Source organism: Chelonoidis abingdonii, chromosome 21, assembly GCF_003597395.2.
Source record: "Chelonoidis abingdonii isolate Lonesome George chromosome 21, CheloAbing_2.0, whole genome shotgun sequence".
In the NCBI taxonomy this organism is placed as follows: domain Eukaryota; kingdom Metazoa; phylum Chordata; order Testudines; family Testudinidae; genus Chelonoidis; species Chelonoidis abingdonii.
This window is the reverse complement of record NC_133789.1, coordinates 3,246,243-3,274,092: the sequence shown is the minus strand read 5'-3', so window position 1 is coordinate 3,274,092 and position 27,850 is coordinate 3,246,243. Positions and strand designations below refer to the sequence as shown.

Here is a 27,850-nt window from a genome sequence, read left to right as displayed (position 1 = left end):
ATTGGTTCTAGCAGGTTCCTGATTACTCTAGTGCAACCCCTGCTCTGGTCACTCAGGGAACAGAAAACTACTCATCCAGTGACCAGTATATTTGCCCTCTACCAGACTCCTGTACCCAACTGGTTTGAGTCTATCACAGTCCCCACTACACAGAGTACGTAAGTGTGTGATCTCTGAAAGACACGAGCTCCTCTAGTCATTTGGAGCTGAGGCAGCTGAACACAGATCTGCTTGTTGCTGACGTGACCTCAAGTGCTCTGTCTCAAACTGCACCAAACTAAAGCAACCAAGCAGCCAGCAAGGCATGGGCAGTTGGTTTGATTGGCAGTTTGTGCCAGGTAGGGCTTTGTCAGTTAAACCAACTTCTCCCTGAAACAGTTTCTATAACTCTCTCTTCCAGGTCGCATCAAAGCCATTCAGCTGGAGTACTCCGAAGCACGGAGGACCATGACGAATGCCCTGCGGAAGGCACCACAGCACACAGCGGTTGGCTTCAAGCAGACGGTGAGTGGGTGCGTGATTGTCCAGGGGGCACCTCTGGGTGCATTCATGTCAGGCACTTGTGCAGGCACCATGCGTAATCAGGTCCTGGAAAGGAGCAGAGACAGGGTAGGATCTGGGTCTCAGCAGCTTCTTGGCCGGTCTATTCTAACGAAGAATTTGCTTCCTTCGGGTGTCTAGGGCAGTTCTAAGAGATTCAAACTGTTTGAAACGGGCCATCCTGATTATCACTACAAAAGGTTTTTTTCTCATGCTGATAATAGCCCACCTTAATTGATTAGTCTTGTTAGAGTTGGTATGGCAACACCCATTTTTTCATGTTCTCTGTGTATATACATCTTCCTACTGTATTTTCCACTGCATGCATCCGATGAAGTGGGTTTTAGCCCACGAAAGCTTATGCCCAAATAAATTTGTTAGTCTCTAAGGTGCCACAAGTACTCCTTGTTCTTATAGTCTCTTGTGTCTGTCTTTCTGCCGAAGGTCCACAAGCTGCTCATCGTGGTGGAGTTATTGCTGGGTGAGATCCCGGACAGACTCCAGTTCAGACAGCCTTCCCTCAAGAGGTCACTGATGCCCTACTTCCTCCTGACGCAGGGTAAGGATGCTCTGGCTGCTTCCCAGAGCTTCATGATCTGTTGTTGGATGATCCAGGAACCTCTAACTTTCTGTTGTGTGCCCTACCATTTGGTCTAGCTACAGCTTCTCAAATTGTCATGAAAAATGACAAATAGTGACATCAACAGGTAAATTGCATACTCTTATTTATTCTATCACATACTGCAAAAATAAAGAGAAATTATATGAAACTGAAAGATGTAGTTATAAGGAAATGCGGGTCAGAACCTGTGGAACTCGTGGCCACAAGACATCAGAGACCAAAAGTGTAGGTTGATTTTAAAAAAGGTTAGCCATTAGTATGGACAATGAGAACATTGACAGTTTCATTACATAAGACTCAGACTCTTTTTTACATAACCATATTTTCACAAACAAGGATCACATTCCTGGTTAGATTTTTTTAGACTAGCAAAATAGTGGCGCAAAAGATAAAAGTGCACTTAAAAAATGTGTGCTAGTGTTGCTGTGGTCAGCTTCTGATTCCAGAGCACACGTGCACATTTTTCAGAATGGAGGATAATTTTCAGTAACTTTGTGCTCCGTTAACTGGTTGTTTGACCAAGGGACACTGCTCCTGTTTCCAGTGTGCATGGTCCTGGGTTCTAATCTCACTGGATCCCTGGCTGGGGGAGTAAAATTTACTTTTTACGGTGAGAGTAATTAACCATTAGAATGATTTACCAAGGGTTGTGGTGGATTCTCTGTCACTGGCAATTTTTCAATCAAGACTGGATTTTTTTTAAAGACATGCTCCAGTTTAAAAAGAAGTATTTTGGGGAAGTTCTCTGGCTTCTGTTACACAGGAGGTCAGACTAGATGTAAATTGATATAATGTTCTGCTCTTCGAAGGAGCAAAATATTTTTAACATTTCATCTATAAAGGGCACTGTCTCCTGTTTTATTTCTGGCATTTATGAATCTAACCTCAAAATTCCACTTACTGTAACATTTACATGTCAGGAAGGAGTTTGTTGAGTGGTTGGTGTACAGGATTCCTGGGTTCTGTTCCTGCTCTCACTGTGTGACCTCAGCAGATCTTTTCTCTCTCTCTCTGTTTTCTCTCAACCGTCTCCTAATTGTTCCCACAGCTGTTCGGACGGGTAACCTAGCCAAGTTCAACCAGGTCCTGGATCAGTTTGCTGACAAATTTCAGGCAGATGGGACCTATACCCTGATCATCCGGCTGAGACACAATGTGATTAAAACAGGTACGAAGCTGCCAGTGCCATGTTGTTGGGGCCTGGGCATCCTGTCTCGATGCAGTGTGGTGCTGTCGTGGCTGACTAGACGTCTTGGGCTAACTAGCCCCTGTGGCTTGCTCCTATCATTTAATGCAACAAAGGAGAGCAGTGTGCATTTGAGTCTCCTTGTGCTTCTTAGTTTAAAAGGCCTCTCGCTATCACACCCACTTCCCACCTCACTCAGTGTGTCTGTGGCCCCATGACACACTCCAGCTCCTGTTCCTTCTCTCACCTCCAGGTGTTCGCATGATCAGCTTGTCCTATTCACGCATCGCACTGGCCGACATTGCTCAGAAACTGCAGCTGGACAGTCCGGAGGATGCTGAGTTCATTGTTGCCAAGGTGGGTCATTGGGATGAAGTACGGTTCGGAGATCAGTGTAGGAAATCTAGCCCTTGGCCCCTTCTCCCTGCGGTGCTCAGGGACTGCAGAGCTAACCGTTGGATTCCTGAGTGGTTGGTCCTGTATCTTTCAGGCCCTTCTGAACCAGCTCTCTACTCCTCCAAAAGGATCTGTCACCAGCCTCTTACTACTGGGATCTGGGCCATCAGCAGCTCCAAGTGCCTGCATCCCAATTAACCCCTTCATGCCAGGATCCTCTGACCCAAAGCGTAGCCTTATCCCTACCCATCTTGCTACATCTGTCATTTCCTTGAACAATTGTTACCAAGGGATGTTGCACCAAGAAAAACTTGGTGTTCCCAGTGAGTGGAAAAGGGATGTGGGCTCAGGGCTTGAGAGACCAGACAGACCAAGTCGCTGTCCTGTGGGAGCGAGTGCAAAGTGCTCACACTGCCATCCCTGGCTGTTGACCCACGGGCACTCTGCGCATGCGAACACCGGCCTTCGAGGTTGGCCCTTTGCCGTGACTGTTGCCTCCGGGCTGTAGGCCATCCGGGACGGCGTGATTGAAGCCAGCATTAACCACGAGAAGGGCTACGTCCAGTCCAAAGAGATGATTGACATCTACTCCACACGCGAGCCCCAGCTGGCCTTCCATCAGAGGATCTCCTTCTGCCTCGACATCCACAACATGTCTGTCAAGGTAGCTAGGCTGCGGCGCAGGCTCTGCCCATTGGTGGGTGCTGGGTCAGGTGTCCCGGGGGCCACTCTCCTGAGATGTGTGAGTGCAGCAGGGTGATTTAGGAGCCTCGGGCCTTCAGAAGCTCCCCCAGCAGGTTCCAGGCTCTTCTCCTTCCTCTCCCTTGCACCCTCAAATCCTCTGTTGGGGCACCAGTTCAAAGCATGGTCCCCCTGCCCTCCATGAGCTCCCCACATTCTCCTCTCATCTAAACACACCCCATTCTGTACTCTGGCTGCTAATACAGTGCACTGCATTGAGGGCTGGGAGACAGGACTCCAGGGTTCTGTTTAGTATCAGAGGGGTAGCCGTGTTAGTCTGGATCTGTAAAAGCAGCAGAGAGTCCTGTGGTACCTTATAGACTAACAGACGTTTTGGAGCATGAGCTTTCGTGGGTGAATACCCACTTCATCAGATGTGTTCACCCACGAAAGCTCATGCTCCAAAACGTCTGTTAGTCTATAAGGGGCCACAGGATTCTTTGCTGGGTTCTGTTTGTCATTCTACTGAACTGCCTCTGTAAAATGGGAGAAGAGCAAGCTCCCCGCGTGGGCGCTGGGAGGCCTCATTCATGCCAATATGTTGTGAAAGCCTCTGCTGAAAGGGCCTGGGCTCTGGCAAATTTCTCAGCACTCTAGCTCCAGCTGCTGGGAGCAAGAGCGGATTCCCTGGGTAGGCTCACAAGGTCTCGAAACATGCGCTACCTTGGAGCACATCCTGAGCTCCACTGCCCTGGGAGGTGCATCTGAAGGTTGCTGTCCTGTCAGCATGTCAGTCAGGCAATCTACCTGGCCGTGCTGGAACTTGCTGATGGAGGAAGGAGCATGACCCCTGGCTGCCATGCATGCTTGGAAATGTCTGCTACATCCTGGGAGGTGCCTCTGGGTTCCTTGCCCTGGCCCTGGCAGTCCCTCACTGATCCCCTTTTGTTTGTGTTTCCAGGCCATGAGGTTCCCACCTAAGTCTTACAACAAGGACTTGGAGTCTGCAGAGGTGAGATCCTGCCTGTGGGGAGAGGGGGTTGAGCACCCCATTAGCAACCCTCCCTGGGATTGACACTTGCCTCCCTCCAGTGCTGTGTACCCTTGTCTAGCCTGGGCTGAGACCCCCATCCCTGCCCTGGTGGGAACCTTTCTGTGGTGAGTCAGGAGTTCTAGCTAGGGCCCCGGTCAGTCCTTGGTGCCTGCTGTGGTTTGGACAGAGCCTTCTCGTCACTAATTTCACATGAATGGCCATCACTTCCCACTCTTGTCTTGGTCACTGCTGACCTGGCAGCCTCCCCGAGCAGCTCAGTGCCCTGAGCCAGCCCGGTCCCACTGCTGCCATCGGCCTGATAGGAACGTGCCCTGCATTTGCCTTCCAGGAGCGCCGGGAGCGTGAGCAGCAGGACCTGGAATTCGCGAAGGAAATGGCAGAGGATGATGATGACGGTTTCCCATGATCTTCTGGGGTCTGCAGTCTATTTTTATCTTCCGACAGGGAATATCCTGTCTGATAGAAACCATCCTCTGGTGGCTACAACCCAGAATCTGCCTTTCTTTTATAAACTATCTGCATGTACGTATTGGGGTGGGAAGGGGAGACACTCCCAGGTTCTATATCACCCTCTGCCTATTGCAGAGGGTAGTGCTCCCCTACAACCATCACCCGAGAGATCAGCATATTAAGGGAAACCCACCCTCCCAATTCCCAATAAAACTTCTTTTAAGGTTGCTTGTGGTGGATGTCATTGCTGCACCTGGCGTGGGAAGCACACAAGGGGTTAATGAATTAAACCTATGAGCTCTGTCACCAAACGTCTTAGCCGCTCCTGGGTGCGTCGTGTGTGACCTGCTGCTGGGTGGGTGGTGGTTACTGCTACACAGACCATGTCTGAGCTGCAGCTCTCAGAACAATAATGGGTTAAGACTTTGTTAAGCTTCAATTATGACTTTTAAAATAAAAGTTGGAAAAAACCTCGCACGTGTGTGTGGTTTTGCGGCTTTAAGTTTCACGGCGGGGGAGGTGGAAGGGCTTAGAAATCCCGAAGCTTTCAGATGTTGATGCAGTGAGAAGGGAGGTCTCTTTCACAAGGTGAGACCTTTCTCCCGAGAGCAGCAGTTGGGATTCCTGGTCTCCCTTGCTCTAGTTACTGTAACCAGCTCCCTGCAGGGCTTAGGTGGTGGTGGAGGAACAGGCTTTTGGTAAAAAAAACAGGCTCTGGTCAGCTCCAAAGCTCCTTCCGTCAGCTCCGTCGAGTGACCCTCGCGTTTCTTCAGAGAGTTTGAGGCCAGAAGGGACCACAACGACCATCTAATCTGAGCTGCGTGGCACAGGGCTGAGAACTTCAACCGCTAATTAGGCATCAGGCATACAGATGAGATCACATAAACCGTGTTGTGCAGCACTGATCCTTCTGTAATTCCCCCCTGCTCTAAGGGGGGTTGGGCTTTCCTTGTGTGTGAAGCGGTGCCAACCTTTGTGCTGTGGGACAAGAGCCCTACATAACTAGATGAACCTGCTAAGTCTCCCTGAAACTGCTCCTTGCCACCTGCCCTCTGCCCCATTTGTAGGTAATACACTGGCCTCTGTTGTGGATGAACGCACTGCCCATGAAAGCAGCAAGTGCCATCTGTCACGGTGTTCTCCCTTCTGCTCCCCAGGAGAAGCCTGTTCCGGAGAATGGCTTGGTTTGGCAGGTTTTAGTATCGATGCGCTGGGGTTGTAGGAGAAGACAAACACACCAGGTGCTGGTAGCAGGAGGTGGGTGGTTTGGCTCATTCCGCTCTCAGGCCAGCCCTGTGAAAGTTCTGGTATCAGCACAGATGAGCTTTCTCCTTATTGTGCAGAGTTCCTTGGCCCAGAGGAGGGAAGTTGGTGATCAGGGTTCTTTATCCCACAGCTTTAGGCTCTGTTAGACTGAGGCAGGTAGTCATTACTTCAATACCAATAACTTTGGAAACTTACATGCTAGCCTAAGGTAATGGTGCTGCTGCCTGTATCCAGCAGGGGGTGCTGCAACACCAGGCCAGGCCTGTGCAGGGTGGCTGAAAGCAAGTGCAGCTGGAGGGATGGCAGGACTTCGTTAAAGGCCTGGCCTGAAACAGGGCCAGGATACACAAAACAGCCCCGGAATAACTTCAAGCCACAGCTTGGGTTGCACCAATCTAAACCAGGTCCCGAGGGGCTCCTATAACCCACCTCACCCCTCTGTGTTCCCCTGGCTCCACTTCTGTGATTTACCCTCTGGCAGGACCAGTGCAGGGAGCCAGGGGTCACGGCCCCTAAGCGGAGAACGAAACCTGGAAGGGATGTGCTAGTCACTCAAGCCCTGATCCTGCACCATGGCAGCTAATGGGAGACGATGAGTACAGGAACAAGCTCCTGGCCTTTATTAACCATGTCAATTGGGGCAGTGCCCAGGGATCGGCCCAGCCTGGAGTCCAGTTCCCCTGGTGCACATGCAGCACAGGTCCCCAACTTTTGGGCCAAGCTGCTCTAACCGCAGGCCACCACTTCCCCCTACTGAGCTGGGAGAGCTACAGGAAGGTTGCCACAGGGGTGGGACGCAGGGAAAGGCTGGAAGAAATGACTGGGCTGCAAGGAAAGACACACTGAGCCTACCTGTCAGAGAAGCCCAGCTCAGTGAACTAATCCCAGTTCCTCGCAGAAGCCACCAGTGCTGGCCCGGGGCAGCTGGAGTCGCTCTGGGGCTTGTGTTGTGGCTCCGGGGATGATTTGTGTTTGGTTTCAGAGCCATAGATACTCTGGGAGTGATTCCCCTTTACACACAATATGGGGGCTCTGCCCAATCCCCACCCACAGCCCCCTGCTATTCCAGTCCTGTCCCCTCTGTCAGAAACTGCCAAGGGAAGGCTCCTCCAATGCCACTGTGCCAATAATGCACTTACTGCACTCTCACTGTGCACAGCCATTAGTGCACTTAGTGCACGCTCACTGTGCACAGCCATTAATGCACTTAGTGCACGCTTAGTGTGGTGCGCACAGCCATTAATGCAGTTACTGCACGCTCACTGTGCACAGCCATTAGTGCACGCTTAGTGTGGTGCGCATAGCCATTAATGCACTTACTGCACGCTCACTGTGCACAGCCATTAGTGCACTTAGTGCACGCTTAGTGTGGTGTGCACAGCCATTAATGCACTTACTGCACGCTCACTGTGCACAGCCATTAGTGCACTTAGTGCACGCTCACTGTGCACAGCCAATAATGCACTTAGTGCATGCTTAGTGTGCACAGCCATTAATGCACTTACTGCATGCTCACTGTGCACAGCCATTAATGCACTTACTGCACGCTTAGTGTGGTGCGCACAGCCATTAATGCACTTACTGCATGCTCACTGTGCACAGCCATTAGTGCACTTAGTGCACGCTTAGTGTGGTGCGCACAACCATTCCTAGAGCCTGGGAGAGAGGCGGGCAGCTAGCTGCTGGTGCAGTCTGGGCCCCTCTCTGGCGTGATTAATGTGCCTTGACACACTGCACCACCAGAGGGCGCCATGTCACTGAAGGATACTCACTGCAGCCTCTGGCAAGCTGTGCAATGGGTTCAACCCAGAGGCACGATCCTTAGAGTCCTGCTGGGCACAGACTATGGGCTCTTCATCAGCCCCATTAGCCCCGAGCCATTGCCGCTGGGCCTGAGCCTGAGGGGCCATGTGCTGCCAGCAGGCAGAGGGCACAATCCGCAGTAAAGCTACCGGAGCTACAGCCCCAGGCGCCAGGCCAGGCACTGGTGTCCTGCAATGGCGGGAGAGACAGCTCTGGCTGGAGCCCGGCCCAGGGCCAGTGGGAGGGCGCATCCTGCAAAGGTTCCCCCGCGTATCTCTGCCAGTGCCCCCTGCTCCTGGCCTGCAGCCCAATGGCCCAACCCTGGGCTCCCCCGGCTCTGCCAGTGCCCCCTGCTCCTGGCCTGCAGCCCGATGGCCCAACCCTGGGCTCCCCACACAGCTCTGCCTGTGCCCCCTGCTCTTGGCCTGCAGCCCCCTGCTAGCCCAGCCCTGGGCTCCCCACACAGCTCTGCCAGTGCCCCCTGCTCTTGGCCTGCAGCCCCCTCCTAGCCCAGCCTTGGGTTCCCCACACAGCTCTCCCAGTGGCCCCTGCACCTGACACACAATCCCTCCTGAGCATCCAGTCCTGAGCTGCCACCACCAGCTGCTCTCCTGGTGCTGCTCTGTTTCACTCTGCAGCCACCTGCTAGGCGAGCCCCTCACGCCTGCCCTGCAGCCCCCAGTTACCCCAGCCCTGCTGCTCTGGCTCAGGTATCATGGACGACTTCTCAGCCAATGCTGCTGTTCTCCCCTCTGAGTCAGGGCATGAGCCCCACACCCTCCTGACCCACCCCTGGAAGGACTCCCGGCTTTGCTGAGGTTGCTTCAAAACCCACTCAGCCTCATCCCATCTGTGCCTCAGGTGGCCTCAGTCCAGGGTGGTGCTGAAAACTCCCCCTCAGCAAAGGCCTGAATGGGAACGGCTGGGGCAAGAAGGTGTGTTGGGCAACACCTGGTGGGTGTCATCCCGGCCATGGCCACAGCGGGGCAGTGCCGGGCTGTGCCCCACTGCTCTTAGTCCAGCTGTGGGGGGGTGTGGGGGGGGAATGTCCAGGGCCACTGCCCAGGTGAGAGGCCAGAAGAGACGCACCTGCCGGGGCAGAAGACAGATGCGCTGAGCCCCAGGAATGGCCGGGGGGGGCTCCAGCCTGGGCTCTGCTGCAGCTCAGACTAGACGGCTGCTCCTGGCCTCAGTATCAGTGACACCCCCAACCGAGAAGAGTCTGAAAAGCGAGATCCAGGGGCTGGCTCCAGCCTCCAGGAGGCAAGCGCTGCAGCCAGGCCCCAGGGACCAGCCAGAGCTGCCCCTCAGGCCCGGCCGGGGCTCCAAGATTGGGTTTCACCCATTTGGTCAGACTCTGGGAGGATTGGTCCTGCTTTGAGCAGGGAGTTGGACTAGATACCTCCTGAGGTCCCTTCCAACCCTGATAGTCTATGATTCTCTGAACTGTCTCAATCTTCCCCCAGGGTGCTGAAGGGATCCCTCGCATTCAGGTTTAATGCAGCTTGCTCCACCCAGGAGGGGTCCTCTCAGAAAACACATTCCAGGGGCCCACCTCACAGCATCTGACATGAGGAGCCCAAATACTCTGGTGATGGGTGCCAGTATAGCCTAGCTGGCCAGATAACAGGGACTTTCATCCTGAAGGGACCTCAGATGCTTTACAAGTCACACACACTCAGAGGATTCACCTCACTCTCCACTAAAATGCAGCCAGCTCTGGGGTGAAGCACTGCAGTTGAACAGCACGCAGCAATGCTGGCTGGTTTCTGAGGGAAGGTGAAATACTGTAACCAGAAGGGGAGATTTGGTCCTGTGCAGTGCACCAGGACTCTTACACAGTCCCTGTAAAGCCGGACTGTTCGGTATGTGCCTGTTTGCAGGGGGCAGAGGTCTGGGTTGACTCTCCCCTGGCCATGCCATTAAAGCAGCACTTTCTAGCTCATTATGGGATTTATCTGGTCCCCACCCTGTCAGTCTTTACCAGCTGTAACCTCACACCCTCCGTCGGGCAGAATGGGGCTAATGTCTCCATTGCACAGATGGAAACTGAGGCACAGTGAGGCTAGGTGACTCGTCCCAGGGGGCACTCAAGTCTCGTGTCCCAGGGCCCTAACCACTGTGCAAGCCTTCCTCCCTTTCCAGAGGAGTTGAGGTAGAGTGCAGGGCTAGCACATCTGGATTTGTTTGCAGTGACAAGCTGGGAGAATTAACCAACCCGTCCAAGCACGATGGACATGTCTGTGGTTTCTTTACATCAAGCTCATCTCAGCAGCTCCCGCTTGGGAAATCTAAGAGCATCCAGGATTTCCAAACTGGGCTGGGTCACATCCTGCCCTCGGTCCCCCCAGGGCAAGCTAAGAGCAAGGCCCAGGCAGTGGAACCAGGAAGACCTTGGCCTGCGGGTTTCTACATAATTGCACCCCCAGGACACATACAAACATTTTCTCCCTTGGGAATCCTACTCATTGCCTGGACCCCGGCCTTTGGGGGGGGGGAGGCTCATGCCTCACAGCAGAGACTGTCTCAAGGCCAAAGGCCCACCCTGGCCTGGTCTCAGGTGGGGCCTCTCCAAGCAGTGAGCTCTCCAGCCAGAGAGCGATCACTCCAGGACACGCAGCCACCCCAGCGCTGGGGTCAGCTCAACTGGGCTGAGTGACGCCCTTGGAGAATGGGCTGAAAGGGATGTACCAAGCTACTTCCTCAGAGAGGACCCTGTGGGGCTGCATGGGGGCCACGTTCAGGAGGCTGAGTTGCTGCTCTGCGGGCAGGTGTGGGCATTGGGGGCAGGACGGGAGTCCATTTTCAGAGAGTCCCACACATGCGGGGGGAGAGCACTTCTCTCGCTCCATGGTGCTGGGCAAGCCCCACCTCAACTCAACCTTGGGCCAAGATCCAGGAGCGCCTCCTGCCAGGGTGAGGACAGGAGCAGCTAAAATGGAGCTCACAGGTGGCTGCTGCGCTAAGAAAGGCCACAGTTTCCCATGCACATTGGCCAAGCCTGATGGAAACTCCACCACTCTTGGTAACCAAGACAAAGCTCATTCCTGGGCCCTCTCGCACCCATCCCCAGAGTTTCTGGGCTTACGCCCACTTCCTGCCATGTGGTGACTTCCTATTTGTGACTCATTCTTTTCTTTTTAATAGCCCTAATTCTTGAAAACAAAAGCCTGCTGACTCCTGGCCACGCCCAGCCATTCACCCCTGAGACAGCATTTTCCATCTTCACCACTTCCAAGGAGGTAACTCCAGTCCATGGGCTCCCTCCCCGCTTCAGGCCTTCAGTGACCAACACCCCCTGGGAAACGTCACTACCTCTCTCCTTTCTTTCTCACCAGGATTAACCTTGGCTGGCCCCTCGCTCCAGGGACCGACCCCCCCGCGCCATGTTCCATTGCCCCCAGCGGGACCAACAAATATATTTGTCACCAGACTCACAAATCCAAACAGTGGCCTTGCTCCTCCCCAGCCCTGCGCTGCCTGCCATGGGGAAACCCCAACCAACTTCTTCCCCCAGCCACCGCAGCAAGCCCCATGCCTCCCACCTCCTTATGCTCTCCCCCAAGTTAGCTGCTTGTTGGTCTTTCATCTCACCATCTGGGAAGTAGGTGGAGCTCCACCCAGCTCCCTTAAAGGGGCCATCTCAGGACGTCTCTGGTGGTTGAGAGCTAACAGAGCCAGAAGTATACTGACCACCCGTATACTGACCCACTGTGTGACCTGCTCTGTTCCTAAGTTTGCCCTTTTCCAAAGCAGCAATTCCAGCTCAGAGCACAACAAGCAGGAGTTAGACAATGTTGCAAAAATTAATCAGCAGCGAAAGAGTGAATGCTACTGAAAGTGTCACAGTGGTCCTTCGGGTTCAGTTAACACCCCATTGAGGTGGATGGCTGGATTCATGCCTGGGGCTGGCTGGCTCAGCTTACACTCAGCTGGTGTAACAGTTACATTTGCAACCATTAGCTGGTGTAAATCAGCACAGGGCGCTGCCTTTGTCTGACCTACGCCTGCTGGGATTAGATATCTATGGAGAGCCCAGATGGGAGCAGTGATGGCACCATCTGAGGCACCGTGGAACACCCCAAGCCCAGCTGATTATCCTGAGATGAAGTGATTTGACCAAGGCCCCAGAGGGGAAGTGTGTGCATGTGGGAGGGCAGCATGAGGAGGATCTGGTTCCCTCTCTCCCCCCAGCTTTTGCCTCTCCGAGCCGGCATGCTGGGACAGATGGTTTAAATCCCCATGCCGGGATTTGGTGAGGCGGGTTGGACTTTTCATTTCTTTGGCACCTGCCCAGAATCCCATTTCCTCATTCCCAGGTAGGTAGAACACAGAGCTTGCAGTTAAAAGTAGCCAGGACAATATATTCCAGGCCATCCCACTAAGTGCCGCAGCCGTTGTGCCAAGGGGCTGGGGTCAAAGCTGGGCCCCCTGCCCAGCTTGGACTCCCATCTCCAGTGCCATTTTTGAGCAGTCGTCCCCCTATCCCCAGCTGGGAGTTGGTTCAGCTGGCACTGGGCAAGGCAGCCCAAGCTGGAAATGTGCATCGGGTTTTCCCCACCAGCCTGCCAACAAAAGAGCACTGAGGAGTTAGGAAGCAGCACTCGCGTCAGATCCCCCAAGTTTGGGAAACAATCGCTGTCTCCCGGAGACCGGTGCAGGATTGCTCCCGGCAGGGCCTTGCCAAGGGTGCTGGAGCTCCTACCCTGAGCCAGCTAATGCTAATGGAAAGAGGTGTGGGACCCTGGTTCAGATTCCTCATGGTGTCTGTATCCCAGCAGAGCTGGGAGCAAGGTGCTGCGCACATACGGTGAAATCCTGGCCCGCTGAGATCAATGGCAAGACTCTCAGCGACTTGACTTTCACCCACAGCAAGTCCCTGCCCCCAACAAGTTCACTATCTAAATGGACAAGGCAGGCCAGAGCCAGCCACGTGTTTTCCATGTAACCCCGGTCACATCCCTTACACCAAGACAGCAGCCTTCACCTCCCTGAAGGGGGTTCCAAAGAGGATGGAGCTTGGCTGCTCTCAGTGGTGGCAGATGACAGAACAAGGAGCAATGGTCTCAAGTTGCTGTGGGGGAGGTTTAGGTTGGATATTAGGAAACACTGTTTCACTAGGAGGGTGGTGAAGAACTGGAATGGGTTACCTAGGGAGGTTGTAGAATCNTGCTCCTAGCCTGCAGCCCCCTGCTAGTCCAGCCCTGGGCTCCCCACACAGCTCTGCCAGTGCCCCCTGCTCCTGGCCTACAGCCCGATGGCCCAACTCTGGGCTCCCCCAGCTCTGCCAGTGCCCCCTGCTCCTGGCCTGCAGCCCAATGGCCCAACCCTGGGCTCCCCCGGCTCTGCCAGTGCCCCCTGCTCCTGGCCTGCAGCCCGATGGCCCAACCCTGGGCTCCCCACACAGCTCTGCCTGTGCCCCCTGCTCTTGGCCTGCAGCCCCCTGCTAGCCCAGCCCTGGGCTCCCCACACAGCTCTGCCAGTGCCCCCTGCTCTTGGCCTGCAGCCCCCTCCTAGCCCAGCCTTGGGTTCCCCACACAGCTCTCCCAGTGGCCCCTGCACCTGACACACAATCCCTCCTGAGCATCCAGTCCTGAGCTGCCACCACCAGCTGCTCTCCTGGTGCTGCTCTGTTTCACTCTGCAGCCACCTGCTAGGCGAGCCCCTCACGCCTGCCCTGCAGCCCCCAGTTACCCCAGCCCTGCTGCTCTGGCTCAGGTATCATGGACGACTTCTCAGCCAATGCTGCTGTTCTCCCCTCTGAGTCAGGGCATGAGCCCCACACCCTCCTGACCCACCCCTGGAAGGACTCCCGGCTTTGCTGAGGTTGCTTCAAAACCCACTCAGCCTCATCCCATCTGTGCCTCAGGTGGCCTCAGTCCAGGGTGGTGCTGAAAACTCCCCCTCAGCAAAGGCCTGAATGGGAACGGCTGGGGCAAGAAGGTGTGTTGGGCAACACCTGGTGGGTGTCATCCCGGCCATGGCCACAGCGGGGCAGTGCCGGGCTGTGCCCCACTGCTCTTAGTCCAGCTGTGGGGGGGTGTGGGGGGGGAATGTCCAGGGCCACTGCCCAGGTGAGAGGCCAGAAGAGACGCACCTGCCGGGGCAGAAGACAGATGCGCTGAGCCCCAGGAATGGCCGGGGGGGGCTCCAGCCTGGGCTCTGCTGCAGCTCAGACTAGACGGCTGCTCCTGGCCTCAGTATCAGTGACACCCCCAACCGAGAAGAGTCTGAAAAGCGAGATCCAGGGGCTGGCTCCAGCCTCCAGGAGGCAAGCGCTGCAGCCAGGCCCCAGGGACCAGCCAGAGCTGCCCCTCAGGCCCGGCCGGGGCTCCAAGATTGGGTTTCACCCATTTGGTCAGACTCTGGGAGGATTGGTCCTGCTTTGAGCAGGGAGTTGGACTAGATACCTCCTGAGGTCCCTTCCAACCCTGATAGTCTATGATTCTCTGAACTGTCTCAATCTTCCCCCAGGGTGCTGAAGGGATCCCTCGCATTCAGGTTTAATGCAGCTTGCTCCACCCAGGAGGGGTCCTCTCAGAAAACACATTCCAGGGGCCCACCTCACAGCATCTGACATGAGGAGCCCAAATACTCTGGTGATGGGTGCCAGTATAGCCTAGCTGGCCAGATAACAGGGACTTTCATCCTGAAGGGACCTCAGATGCTTTACAAGTCACACACACTCAGAGGATTCACCTCACTCTCCACTAAAATGCAGCCAGCTCTGGGGTGAAGCACTGCAGTTGAACAGCACGCAGCAATGCTGGCTGGTTTCTGAGGGAAGGTGAAATACTGTAACCAGAAGGGGAGATTTGGTCCTGTGCAGTGCACCAGGACTCTTACACAGTCCCTGTAAAGCCGGACTGTTCGGTATGTGCCTGTTTGCAGGGGGCAGAGGTCTGGGTTGACTCTCCCCTGGCCATGCCATTAAAGCAGCACTTTCTAGCTCATTATGGGATTTATCTGGTCCCCACCCTGTCAGTCTTTACCAGCTGTAACCTCACACCCTCCGTCGGGCAGAATGGGGCTAATGTCTCCATTGCACAGATGGAAACTGAGGCACAGTGAGGCTAGGTGACTCGTCCCAGGGGGCACTCAAGTCTCGTGTCCCAGGGCCCTAACCACTGTGCAAGCCTTCCTCCCTTTCCAGAGGAGTTGAGGTAGAGTGCAGGGCTAGCACATCTGGATTTGTTTGCAGTGACAAGCTGGGAGAATTAACCAACCCGTCCAAGCACGATGGACATGTCTGTGGTTTCTTTACATCAAGCTCATCTCAGCAGCTCCCGCTTGGGAAATCTAAGAGCATCCAGGATTTCCAAACTGGGCTGGGTCACATCCTGCCCTCGGTCCCCCCAGGGCAAGCTAAGAGCAAGGCCCAGGCAGTGGAACCAGGAAGACCTTGGCCTGCGGGTTTCTACATAATTGCACCCCCAGGACACATACAAACATTTTCTCCCTTGGGAATCCTACTCATTGCCTGGACCCCGGCCTTTGGGGGGGGGGAGGCTCATGCCTCACAGCAGAGACTGTCTCAAGGCCAAAGGCCCACCCTGGCCTGGTCTCAGGTGGGGCCTCTCCAAGCAGTGAGCTCTCCAGCCAGAGAGCGATCACTCCAGGACACGCAGCCACCCCAGCGCTGGGGTCAGCTCAACTGGGCTGAGTGACGCCCTTGGAGAATGGGCTGAAAGGGATGTACCAAGCTACTTCCTCAGAGAGGACCCTGTGGGGCTGCATGGGGGCCACGTTCAGGAGGCTGAGTTGCTGCTCTGCGGGCAGGTGTGGGCATTGGGGGCAGGACGGGAGTCCATTTTCAGAGAGTCCCACACATGCGGGGGGAGAGCACTTCTCTCGCTCCATGGTGCTGGGCAAGCCCCACCTCAACTCAACCTTGGGCCAAGATCCAGGAGCGCCTCCTGCCAGGGTGAGGACAGGAGCAGCTAAAATGGAGCTCACAGGTGGCTGCTGCGCTAAGAAAGGCCACAGTTTCCCATGCACATTGGCCAAGCCTGATGGAAACTCCACCACTCTTGGTAACCAAGACAAAGCTCATTCCTGGGCCCTCTCGCACCCATCCCCAGAGTTTCTGGGCTTACGCCCACTTCCTGCCATGTGGTGACTTCCTATTTGTGACTCATTCTTTTCTTTTTAATAGCCCTAATTCTTGAAAACAAAAGCCTGCTGACTCCTGGCCACGCCCAGCCATTCACCCCTGAGACAGCATTTTCCATCTTCACCACTTCCAAGGAGGTAACTCCAGTCCATGGGCTCCCTCCCCGCTTCAGGCCTTCAGTGACCAACACCCCCTGGGAAACGTCACTACCTCTCTCCTTTCTTTCTCACCAGGATTAACCTTGGCTGGCCCCTCGCTCCAGGGACCGACCCCCCCGCGCCATGTTCCATTGCCCCCAGCGGGACCAACAAATATATTTGTCACCAGACTCACAAATCCAAACAGTGGCCTTGCTCCTCCCCAGCCCTGCGCTGCCTGCCATGGGGAAACCCCAACCAACTTCTTCCCCCAGCCACCGCAGCAAGCCCCATGCCTCCCACCTCCTTATGCTCTCCCCCAAGTTAGCTGCTTGTTGGTCTTTCATCTCACCATCTGGGAAGTAGGTGGAGCTCCACCCAGCTCCCTTAAAGGGGCCATCTCAGGACGTCTCTGGTGGTTGAGAGCTAACAGAGCCAGAAGTATACTGACCACCCGTATACTGACCCACTGTGTGACCTGCTCTGTTCCTAAGTTTGCCCTTTTCCAAAGCAGCAATTCCAGCTCAGAGCACAACAAGCAGGAGTTAGACAATGTTGCAAAAATTAATCAGCAGCGAAAGAGTGAATGCTACTGAAAGTGTCACAGTGGTCCTTCGGGTTCAGTTAACACCCCATTGAGGTGGATGGCTGGATTCATGCCTGGGGCTGGCTGGCTCAGCTTACACTCAGCTGGTGTAACAGTTACATTTGCAACCATTAGCTGGTGTAAATCAGCACAGGGCGCTGCCTTTGTCTGACCTACGCCTGCTGGGATTAGATATCTATGGAGAGCCCAGATGGGAGCAGTGATGGCACCATCTGAGGCACCGTGGAACACCCCAAGCCCAGCTGATTATCCTGAGATGAAGTGATTTGACCAAGGCCCCAGAGGGGAAGTGTGTGCATGTGGGAGGGCAGCATGAGGAGGATCTGGTTCCCTCTCTCCCCCCAGCTTTTGCCTCTCCGAGCCGGCATGCTGGGACAGATGGTTTAAATCCCCATGCCGGGATTTGGTGAGGCGGGTTGGACTTTTCATTTCTTTGGCACCTGCCCAGAATCCCATTTCCTCATTCCCAGGTAGGTAGAACACAGAGCTTGCAGTTAAAAGTAGCCAGGACAATATATTCCAGGCCATCCCACTAAGTGCCGCAGCCGTTGTGCCAAGGGGCTGGGGTCAAAGCTGGGCCCCCTGCCCAGCTTGGACTCCCATCTCCAGTGCCATTTTTGAGCAGTCGTCCCCCTATCCCCAGCTGGGAGTTGGTTCAGCTGGCACTGGGCAAGGCAGCCCAAGCTGGAAATGTGCATCGGGTTTTCCCCACCAGCCTGCCAACAAAAGAGCACTGAGGAGTTAGGAAGCAGCACTCGCGTCAGATCCCCCAAGTTTGGGAAACAATCGCTGTCTCCCGGAGACCGGTGCAGGATTGCTCCCGGCAGGGCCTTGCCAAGGGTGCTGGAGCTCCTACCCTGAGCCAGCTAATGCTAATGGAAAGAGGTGTGGGACCCTGGTTCAGATTCCTCATGGTGTCTGTATCCCAGCAGAGCTGGGAGCAAGGTGCTGCGCACATACGGTGAAATCCTGGCCCGCTGAGATCAATGGCAAGACTCTCAGCGACTTGACTTTCACCCACAGCAAGTCCCTGCCCCCAACAAGTTCACTATCTAAATGGACAAGGCAGGCCAGAGCCAGCCACGTGTTTTCCATGTAACCCCGGTCACATCCCTTACACCAAGACAGCAGCCTTCACCTCCCTGAAGGGGGTTCCAAAGAGGATGGAGCTTGGCTGCTCTCAGTGGTGGCAGATGACAGAACAAGGAGCAATGGTCTCAAGTTGCTGTGGGGGAGGTTTAGGTTGGATATTAGGAAACACTGTTTCACTAGGAGGGTGGTGAAGAACTGGAATGGGTTACCTAGGGAGGTTGTAGAATCCCCGTCCTCAGAGATTTTTAAGGGCAGGCTTGACAAAGGCCTAGCTGGGATGATTTGATTGGTGATTGGTCCTGCTTTGAGCAGGGGGTTGGACTAGATACCTCCTGAGGTACCTTCCAACCCCAATATTCTATGAAGATCTTCATAGGACAATTCCTGAATTTTAGGGTCTTGAGTTGGGTATCTACCATCACTAGCCACTTTGGAAAAGTGGCCTAAAGCCTTGCTGTGCCTCAGTTTCCCCATTTGTGACTAATGATCCTTCCCTATCTCCCTAGGTGGTGCTGTGAGGATCACAATCAATGACTGTCTGGGGCCCAGATACCCTGGTGTGAACCCCTCTGACCTATGGCACAGGATCTCTCAGCAAGCAGACACATGCTGTTTTAATTCTGGGCAAAGCACATATCCCATGACAGAATGTTAGTGGTTCTACTTGAGGGCAAGTGAACACAGCTACAAGGAAAAAGGAATGTAAAGGTGATTTCTCTCTCTTCATAATGACTTAATTACTTGGTTAAATTAACAAACACTCTACCCAAGTTGCTCGAGAACAAAGCAGCTGCTTATATTGTAAGGATAACAAAGTTTGATCAGGACTGAGATGTCTTGTTCGTTCACAATTAAATCTCTGATGGGGAATAAAAAACAGCTGATCTTTTGGGGAGTGGCTAACTTTGGGGGCATTCTGGGGTCTAAAGAGCAATGAGAATTAATGAGTGTCTATTGATCTTGCCCCAGTGGGCTGGAGAACAGGTCCAGCAGTCTTTAAGATTGGGGTCCCAAGTAGAACCAATTGGGACCATTAAAAACCCCACATTTTGCAAAATCTGAAAATACGAATCTGTGAAAACAAACAAACATTCTAGGAATTTGGTGTTGATATGCCCAGGGATTTGTCACACTTACTTCATCATTTCATCAGAGTGAATTTTCCCTGACAAGACTATAAATGCCCTGTATTGATGAGAGGTTCAGCATTCGTGAACTGAAAGGGACTAGTGCAGCTTTTGCGTCTGTCTTATTCACAACCCCGGTAACTGTCATAAACTCAAAAGGGGAGGAGATACTCAGAAAATTCCACGCATTTAGAATGAGATCTCTCCAAAGTAAGTATGAACCTTCACTCGACAGCAAGATACCATAGCCACTGATTTCCTAAGTGCTTGGATTTATTCTAGGTGAGGGGGCTGGTAAGTGTGATTTGGGGAACAGCAACTTCTATAGTTGCTGTTTGGGTTGTTTGATTTAAAAAAAAATTTTTTTCTTCTTCCTTCTTCCTGATATATTTGCCTACTTATAGAATAACCAGGAAAAGAATAGCCATGAGGACAAATACACAACATTTAAGAGGCATGTGTTTTATACAGGCTGGATTATGTTTACTTAGTGAGGTTTACTTAGTGTATGTTATGAGTGAGTTTGCCTCCCTACAAAAAATTATGAGCATCTGATAGCAGAGGGGATTTAAATCAAAGGCTCGTTTTAACTTTAACTATAAAAGCTTTAATTTATAGATTGTGTTTATTTAGACTAAGCTCGTTCTAACTTTAACTATAAAAGCTTTAATTTATAGATTGTTTATTTAGACTAAGCTCCTTGGGCAGAGATTGGGGGAACCAACATACTTTGGGGTGATGCTTACATGAGAACAGTTTCCACTGGAAGTTCTCCTGGGCACAGCCTGTCTCTCACTATATGTATGTGCAGTGTCCAGCATAGGGGGCCCCCAACCTCAGCTGGGGCTTCTGCACTAACCTTCCTATCTCCTCTGAACACACACAGTGCTTCTCCTGCTCTGGGTCTTGGGCCACATCTGGATTCCTATGCACTTACCTGACTAACTCTGCTCCTCTCTCTCCTTCCTTTGTCCCCAGCTGTTCTGCCATTGCTAGTCAGCACTGTGCTGTGTTTGGGATGCACCATGCTGCACGCAGCTCCCCTGCCAGAGTTCTCCGGGGATCAGGATTTCCAGCAATTCCTGCAGAAGGACCTGGAATACATCCGCAAAATCAAAGGGGATGTCGCCCAGGTGCAGGAGCTTGTGGTGAGTCGCTCGACCCAAACCAGGGGGAGAGGCATTGAGGGCATCTGAGGTCTGGGGTAGGGGTGGGGGATGGGCTGTGCAATGCACCCAGAGTCTCATCTATGATCTGCACAAAGGGGCTTCTTGACATCTGACGAGAAAGCTGCAGCTACACCCCTCCCTGGCGATTTGGGGTCTCTTGTTCATCAGTGATGCTGGGGGCTGCAGCCTGGCTGGAGGGGACTCAGGGGAGAGCTGCGCAGTGGGTTAAACTGTAACAAGGGAGGATGCCAGCAGCCCAGCACTGAGCACTCGGGGTGGGGCCCTGACATTCTGCTCGGGAGGTTTCATCTCTGCTGAGGATCTCAGCCCCAGGCTCCCAGACAGAGAGATCCAGACAGACAGGCTTCCCCAGCAGCTGTGCCTTGGGTTGGGCAGTAGGACAAGCAGCAGGACGAGATGGATTGGGAGATCACTCCGTGGCATCGGACCCCTTGCTGTAGAGCAGCATGAAGTTGTGCTGATCTTCCCCAGGGACAGATCCCTGACCAGGTCCCCACTACCTCCAGCTGGCAGGGTCAGGGACATCTGATCCAGCAAACTTCAACTCCCGGCACGAAATACACAACAGGAGCAAGAGGAACTGTGCATCTTCGCCTCTCTCAAAGCAAGAACCAGAAACAGGGACCCATCCCTCCCAGAGGGGTTACAGGCTGCTCCGTCTCCTGGACAAGTGTCTTCTCAGAGACCAGGCCTGACAATTTACCCAGCTGCTAGGTATAGGATCTGTCCACTCAGCTAGTGCAAACTACAGCCTTCCCCTTCTGGTCGCTCTGCCCCTGCCTGATGCAGAAAGAGAGTAGATTTGAGGACAGTGAATCCTCCTCCTCAGGCTTTGGACTGCAGTTTGTTTGGCCCGATCCTCATGCACTTCTGTAGGTCTCTCTCCTCAGGCGAGCAGCCTTGTTTATTCAATGTTACTCTCACGCTGAGGCGTTTTCAAGATTGGGCCCAAAAAAGTTTTTCGCCCTGATCGTGTTAAATTGGGAAGCAGATGCTGGCCAGACCGCTGGCCCGGGGGATCCGAATGGATATGTTTCCTGGAGATTACAGCTAGTGCTTGTCAGTATTTTAACCCCGTGGGGCAGGGAGTCTTATTCACATAGCCAGGGGATTTGTTTGCTTTGGTCCAGTTTCCAAGGTCTCGCACAACCATGCCAGCCAATGTGCAGCTCCTTTCCTGCTGCTCCCGGGGTCATGCCAAAGGAAAGGACAATGCAAAAATGAAAATAGAAAAACATTGCTTGGGAAAAGGCAGGCGAGAACAACAGAATCAGAGAAAGGCAGGGTTGGAACGGACTCCAGGCAGGACCAAGCAAACCCAGACCATCCAACCTGCTCTTAAAAACCTCCAGTGATGCAGATTCCACAACCTCCCTGGGAAGCCTGTTTCAGAGCTTAGCTACCCTGACGGTTAGAAAGTTTTTCCTAATATCTCACCTAAATCTCCCCTGCTGCAGATTAAACCCGTTACTTCTTGTCCCGTCCTCAGTGGACACGGAGAACAATTGATCCCTGTTTTTATAATAACCCTTCATACATCTGAAGCCTCCCGTGTCTTACAGACAACGGTCCTGTTCTTCACCTTGGAAGAGCATAAGCCTTTTTCACAACAGCATCACTTTGTTGACTCATATTCAATCTGTGACTCACCCTCAGATCCTTTTCATACCACTGCCTAAATCCCCATTCTGCAGTTGTGCATTGGATTTTTTTTTCCTTCCTACGTGTAGAACTTTGCATTTGACTTCAGTGGGTAAAGTTACTCGCAGGAGTGTTTGCAGGATTGGGGATGGTGTCTGGAACCCATCCCGGCCATCGCATTCTCACCATATACTGGGGTCCGGGAACAGCAATCGCCAGCTCTTGCCGAGGCAATCCTTGGCTTATAATTCCCACCTCCTGACTGTACCTTTTCTTCTCATCCCACCTCAGTGCACGACCCTCCAGCTCTGCAATGAGGAGGAGCTGATGCTTGTCAAGCAGAAACTGGGCATTTCCCAGGCCCCGCTGGATCAGTGTCACAGCAAGACCTTCCAAGTGGTGAGTGTGACCGCAAGGGACTACAGCAAGGGTGGGGGGAGGGCAGGAACGATCCTTGGGCTGCGTCCTAAGGGCCCGAGCTTGTTCTCACCGACAGAGGAAGCCAAGCTCCCAGTGGCAGCCGCAGGGTTGGACTGACTCTAGCAGCAGGTCTCTGCCTGTGTCAGGAGTGAGGATCAGCTCTGACAGGGTGAGAGGAGCAGCACCCTGCTGTGCTTCCCAGCCCGGGGGCGAAGGTTCTCAGCTTTGGCTTCTCTCCAGACATGGCAGCCTCCTCTAAAACAATAAGAACAGTGGAAGCACTTCAACCCTTTTCCTCTGCCAGCTTCCCAGAGCCCAAACGCCTCTCATGGCTCAGCTGCCGGCATCTTGGCTACATCCAAAGCTGGGCTCCCAGGCCGCGGCCTGGCTGTTAAACCCAACCCCAAGAACAGTCCAGCCCCGGGCGGGGGCAGCGAGCTAGAAAGAGGCGGCTTCCTCACAGCCCTGGCAAATGCTGCTGCAACTCAGCACTTCCCGCCCTCGGTGATCCCCAGCACTGGCCCGGCGGCGAGGGAGGGAGAGGCCCAGGTTCGTGCTGTCTCACTGAGCTTCATGGATCTGTCAGCCGGGGCTCTGGGGAATCACCAGTCCTTGCAGGGTCTTGAGCTCAATAGTCACGTTTTCCAGCCCTGCTCTACATCCATGACTCGAGGGGAGCCCCTGGCAAGGAAGGAGCCCCAAGGGAATCTCCGACCCCTGGGGGGGGGGGGAACGGCTGCCCCTATGCAGTTACAAGTAACCCATTCCGTGCCGCACGCTCACCAGAGCCAAGGTGTTTTGCTGGGATAGACACTGCACAGGAAACTTGATGCCAACCAGGTCACTAAAGAGCTAACATCCCCACTCAGGCCTCCTCTCTCAACTCCTTCCTTCTCGTGCCCACAGGATGCCTGCTTCAGCCAGATCCGAGACGGGCTCCAAATCTACCATGGCCACCTCGCCCTCCTCCTCCAGCTCCTGCCGACTCACTCCAGCCAAGTGGATGCCCTCCGGCTGGACGTCTCGAACCTGTCCACTAACATCCAGCAGCAGGTACACCGCTTTGCCTGCTCCCCCGGTGGGTGGGACCAGGCCCTCGGGGTGGGGAGGGGGCAGGGCCCCTGGATGCAGCCAGAATCCTGGAGGCCTTCACCCAGATCAAGTGGGTCAGGTGGCAAGCCAGCCAGGGCAGGGCCTGGCAGCAAAGGTGAAGCCAATCCCTGCTTGCCATCGCCCTGCTGCATTCCCAGGCCTGACGCGCTTGGCCGATGCCGACAGCCTGTGCGCAGGATTGAATAGGTCGGGGAGAGCGACCCACCCTCAGCCTCACAGCTGGGCCTCCAAGGGTGCGGAGAGCTCGCCTCCATGCTGGCCCTGACCTGTGTCTAGATTGAGGCTTCAGGCTCCTTTTGCCAGCACAGTCGCCTCAGAGCAGGCCCAACCTTCCCCGGTTGCGTCAGGCGCTGGCTCCGCTGGGCTTCTGCTAATGCTCCTTGCCGTCTCCTGCTCCCTTAGATGGAGGATCTGGGTCTGAACACGGTGACGTACCCCAAGGCCGAGGGCCAGGGCACCCTCCCCAGCCTCTCGTCTGACTTTGACAGACAAGCCAGCGGATTCATCATCCCCGCCAACTTCAAGCGCTTCCTGGAGACGTCCTTGCGGGCCCTCCGCCACCTCACGCTGGTGTAAAAGGCACGGGGACGCACTTCCCCCACCGCAGCCTCCGGCCCAGTGTCAGCGCCTGAGAAGCCCCGTGCCTTGGGGAAGCTCTGGGCTTTGATATCTAAGGGGGAGCTTTACGGAGGGGGAGGGTGTCTCTGAGCCAGGGGAAGGGCAGCGTCTCCCAGCCGGGGATACTCTGCTCATCCAGCCTGGACTCTCCCTTATTCCCAGCCCATCTCCCACCACCACCACCACCACCACCTCCACTCTGCAAAGCAACCACCAAGGCTCTTAACTATTGGACTGGGATATTAGCAGCAGCTGCCCCTCCCTCTTTGGGTCAGTGGCAAACTCTGCCCCAAACCCTTGTTTACTATTCCCCAGGGTTTGAGGCTGGCATGGTTCTCTTTTAGGGTGACCAGATAGCAAGTCTCAAAAATCAGGACGAAGTTGGGGGGGGTAATAGGTCCCTCCATAAGACAAAGTCCCAAACACTGGGACTGTCCCTACAAATTCAGGATATCTGGTCACCCTACGCTATTTAAAGGTTATTTATTTCTCATTTGTGAGCTTCACCACTGGTTGATGCATCCACGCATGCAGCCCCAATGCAAACACTGCCCGGCTTATTTAATATTTATCACTATTTAATATATTTATAGGGGTTTGCAACCTGGTGGGAGAAGTATTTAAGTGCATCTGGTTTATGATATGTTTTTAAAGTCAAAATCCATTCCCTTTATAACGAACCGCGGGCATCAATCTCAAATGTTTTGCAGCATCAGCAAATCTAGAAGCAGGGCTTGGGATGCTGGCCGTGCATTTTTGTGTGCGTGCCCAGTGTACTTACTGTTTAATATTTAAACAAATGAGTGTCTCCAGTACCAGATGTTTGCTCTTTGGTAGCTGGACCAAGCACATGGCTGGGAGCCAAAAGTTCCTGGCCCAACTCCCTGTGGGATCTTGGCTAACAATCAGTGCCTCAGTTTCCCCATCTGTCAAATGGAGGATGCTAATGTTTACCTACCTCACAAAGCTGGTGTGAGGCTTAATTTTCCCTTGTCCAGCCAAGGGCAAGGTCTGAGTGAGTAGGATGGTAGAGCACCTGCAGAGAAGGGTTTGCTGGGAGCACTCGGCCACTGAGCGTGGAGAAGCCTGCGCTCTGGAAAGCCTCCAGAGCTTTGGATTAGGCCCCAAGCACGCAGTGCACAACACAAGCCACTTCGCTTCTGGCTTGAGCACAAGCCTGCCGGGCGGGTGGGCGGGCAAATGGATCAGGGCTCCTGGGTTCTATTCCTAGCTCACCCACCAACTAGCTGCATGCCCTTATGCATGTTGTTTCCCTTATCCTTGCCTCAGTTTCCCCATCTATAAAGAGGGATAATCCCCTTTATCCTCAGATGAAGGCACTTTAAAATGGCATTCTCCTTCCTGGCTTGTGGGCAGTGCAGAGACAGAATTGGCTAACATTGTTTTTGTTATGACAGCGCATTAATGCAAAACGGATTATTATTATTTAACAGACTTGGCAGGAGGGCAGGCTCCTTAATTAGCAAGGTCCTTGGCTGGGGAATTGTTTATGCACAGCCATTCTCACTGAATGACAGGGAGGTTTCCAGCTCACCCTCCCAGAAAACCAGCTTTTCTGTAACTTTTCTTATTTATATTTTTCAATCCACTGTTCCTCCTCATTCATCCATGAGATTTACATTTATGTCAAACTGATTTTATTTATTATAATTTAACTTAATGATTGATATCTTAATTCTTACTATTAACTATTATCACTCCTTTAATTTCAAATGATTTTTTGCTGAGAATGGCTCAGACCTGACCCCTACCAGACTTCTGCCCGGCTCAAATTCCAGCTACCCTGAATCCACCCAGTGTGGATTGGACTGGAGGGACTGGCATTGCCTGTATGTTTCAAAGCTGTCACCAACAGACAGCCCACATGAATTTCAATATAGATCACATTGTACTAGAGTAGCAGAGACTGTGCAATTCTACCTCCCCCGATGATCCAGATGAAGAATGTCCATTCTTGAATGGTTGGCGTTTAATTAAAAAAACCAAAGGCAAGATCTTCATTGACAAAATTCTGGAGTTTTGCCTAACTAGCTTGGCGAAATGCCCAGCAGAGCCCGATATTCTGTAATTATCTTGAACTGGTTTATATTGCAACGTGTTCTATTTATTACTGTGACTGGGCTTGGCTCAGCCCAAATCGATTTGTATTTTTATTTAAAACAGAGAAATAAAATATTTTGGTACCTTCTAAAGCAGATATGTTTGGCTGAATGTATCAGGAGGCGGGGTCCAAGCGCTAGCCAGTCCCTTATCTAGGATGATGGCAGAGAGGCCCCCCACGGGGTTAGTTAATAATTCTCTTCACTTGTTCAAAGTGCTGAGCTTCACGCCAGCCTATAGAGCCCACAGGCCTGCCGCCCGACATGGCCCAGCCATGAAGAATTAATCGAATACTAAACGCAAACTGCACCTGAGCGTAACCAAAGCACGAGACGCAAGGCCTGTTCGAAGTTTAACCCTTCAGCCCATGAGAGAGCTGGATGGGGATTTTCAAAGGGGACTAAGGAGTTGGTGCCAGCCCCCAATGGGATTTTGACACCTTTGAAAAAGTTCAGGGAGAGCTCCAGCCCACATGGAAGGGAATTCAACAGCTCAAGGACCGGTCTGGCTCCAGGCACCAGTGCACCAAGCACGTGCCTGGGGTGGCAAGCCGTGGGGGGCGGCTTCGGCGGTAATTCAGCAGCGGGTACACCGAAGGCGTGGGATTGGCGGACCTCCCACAGGGCACCACCGAAAGCTGCCTGACTGCCATGCTTTGGGGGGCATAGGAGCCTGAGGAGATACTACATCTCAGAAGCAGGGAGGGGAAAGCTGTCACCAGACCAAGGAGCACTTGAAGGAGATAAGAATCTTTCTCACATCCTCTGCAGTACCCCAAATCCTTGTCCCCCCTCCTGAACACCCCTGCTCTTGGAGCATCTGCTCAGAGAAGGGGTCCCTGGATCTGGAGCGGGTGCTCCCATGGCTCCATGCAGCGTGACAGGGTGAGAAAGGCAGAGCTCTGGGCCGAGGAGCTGGGGGGAAGCGTGGGAACAAGGCTCTCTCATGTCCACCAGGGCAGAGAGGGTGCTGGTCCCGGTCCCACTCCCACCTCCTGTACATGGTGCAGTGCTCAGCTACCCGGGCTCAGGACAATGGGCTCCACTAGATCAGCTGGGATTGATAGGTTCAAACCTGATGCTCCAGGCATTCAGCCCCTACTCTTCCCTGTCGCCAGGCCTGGGGTCTGAACCCACCAGGTGCCAGGGCCCTCAATTCCCATCACGGTCAGGGAGGGCAGAGGGAGGCAGCACTTCCCAGGAGCCCTCTGGGCTGAATGGCACCACAAGCCTAGGGCCCCCCGGCTGCCGCAAGCCCATCTCCACCTGTGAAATACTTGCCTCGAGTCCAACAGGCTTCAGCTCAGGCCTTCGAGCTCAGCGCTCCCTCCACTCTATATGGGCTGACCCTCAGCTCACCATAATATCATCACAGCACCCAGGAGCTGGACCCCCTCCGGCCAGGCGCTGTCCAGACGCCGAACAAAACCATTCCGGCCCTAAAGAGCTGATCAGCTAAGTACAAGACAAGAGATGAAGATAGCCAGGGGAGTGCAAGAAACCAGGGAGACCGTACTGGTCAGCGTGGCAGGTAGGGAGCTTAGCCCCAGCAGCCTCACCCAGTTTTTGCAGACCTCCTTCACGCCTCGGAGAGTTTTGCAGGGGAATTTGAAGGTGGGTATCGATCGGGTGCTAGTTTGAAAAGATAACAAGTGGGTGACAGAGGCTGATCGG

The 27,850-nt window shown here is 53.7% G+C and overlaps 2 protein-coding genes and 1 long non-coding RNA gene across 4 annotated transcripts in view; 2 read left to right on the top strand and 1 right to left on the bottom strand.

The window, feature by feature from the left end:
* Positions 1-5,156, top strand: part of PSMD3 (proteasome 26S subunit, non-ATPase 3) — an 8,831-nt gene extending 3,675 nt beyond the window's left edge. Inside the window, exons 5-11 of the mRNA XM_032788930.2 lie at positions 401-504; positions 985-1,099; positions 2,211-2,330; positions 2,602-2,705; positions 3,253-3,408; positions 4,387-4,437; positions 4,808-5,156. Of these exons, the coding sequence (XP_032644821.2) occupies positions 401-504; positions 985-1,099; positions 2,211-2,330; positions 2,602-2,705; positions 3,253-3,408; positions 4,387-4,437; positions 4,808-4,885 (728 nt within the window). The 3' untranslated portion in view covers positions 4,886-5,156. The remainder of the gene's footprint in view (positions 1-400; positions 505-984; positions 1,100-2,210; positions 2,331-2,601; positions 2,706-3,252; positions 3,409-4,386; positions 4,438-4,807) is intronic.
* A 197-nt stretch (positions 5,157-5,353) lies between these two features.
* On the bottom strand, positions 5,354-26,329 carry LOC142045810 (uncharacterized). 2 transcript variants are annotated; one of them, XR_012654684.1, is made up of 3 exons: positions 26,262-26,329; positions 20,012-20,168; positions 5,354-5,621 (listed from the first exon to the last, which is right to left on the bottom strand). It is a non-coding gene; the product is annotated as an uncharacterized LOC142045810 (long non-coding RNA). The 2 variants fall into 2 exon arrangements; XR_012654683.1 differs by lacking the exon at positions 26,262-26,329 and adding an exon at positions 20,765-22,202.
* CSF3 (colony stimulating factor 3) lies at positions 18,670-26,269 on the top strand. The gene is made up of 5 exons (XM_032788931.2): positions 18,670-19,284; positions 20,053-20,222; positions 22,197-22,304; positions 23,232-23,378; positions 23,841-26,269. Exons 1-5 carry the CDS (start codon positions 19,128-19,130, stop codon positions 24,012-24,014), a joined length of 756 nt encoding a protein of 251 aa, XP_032644822.1. The 5' UTR covers positions 18,670-19,127; the 3' UTR covers positions 24,015-26,269.
* Positions 26,330-27,850: the final 1,521 nt, after the last annotated feature.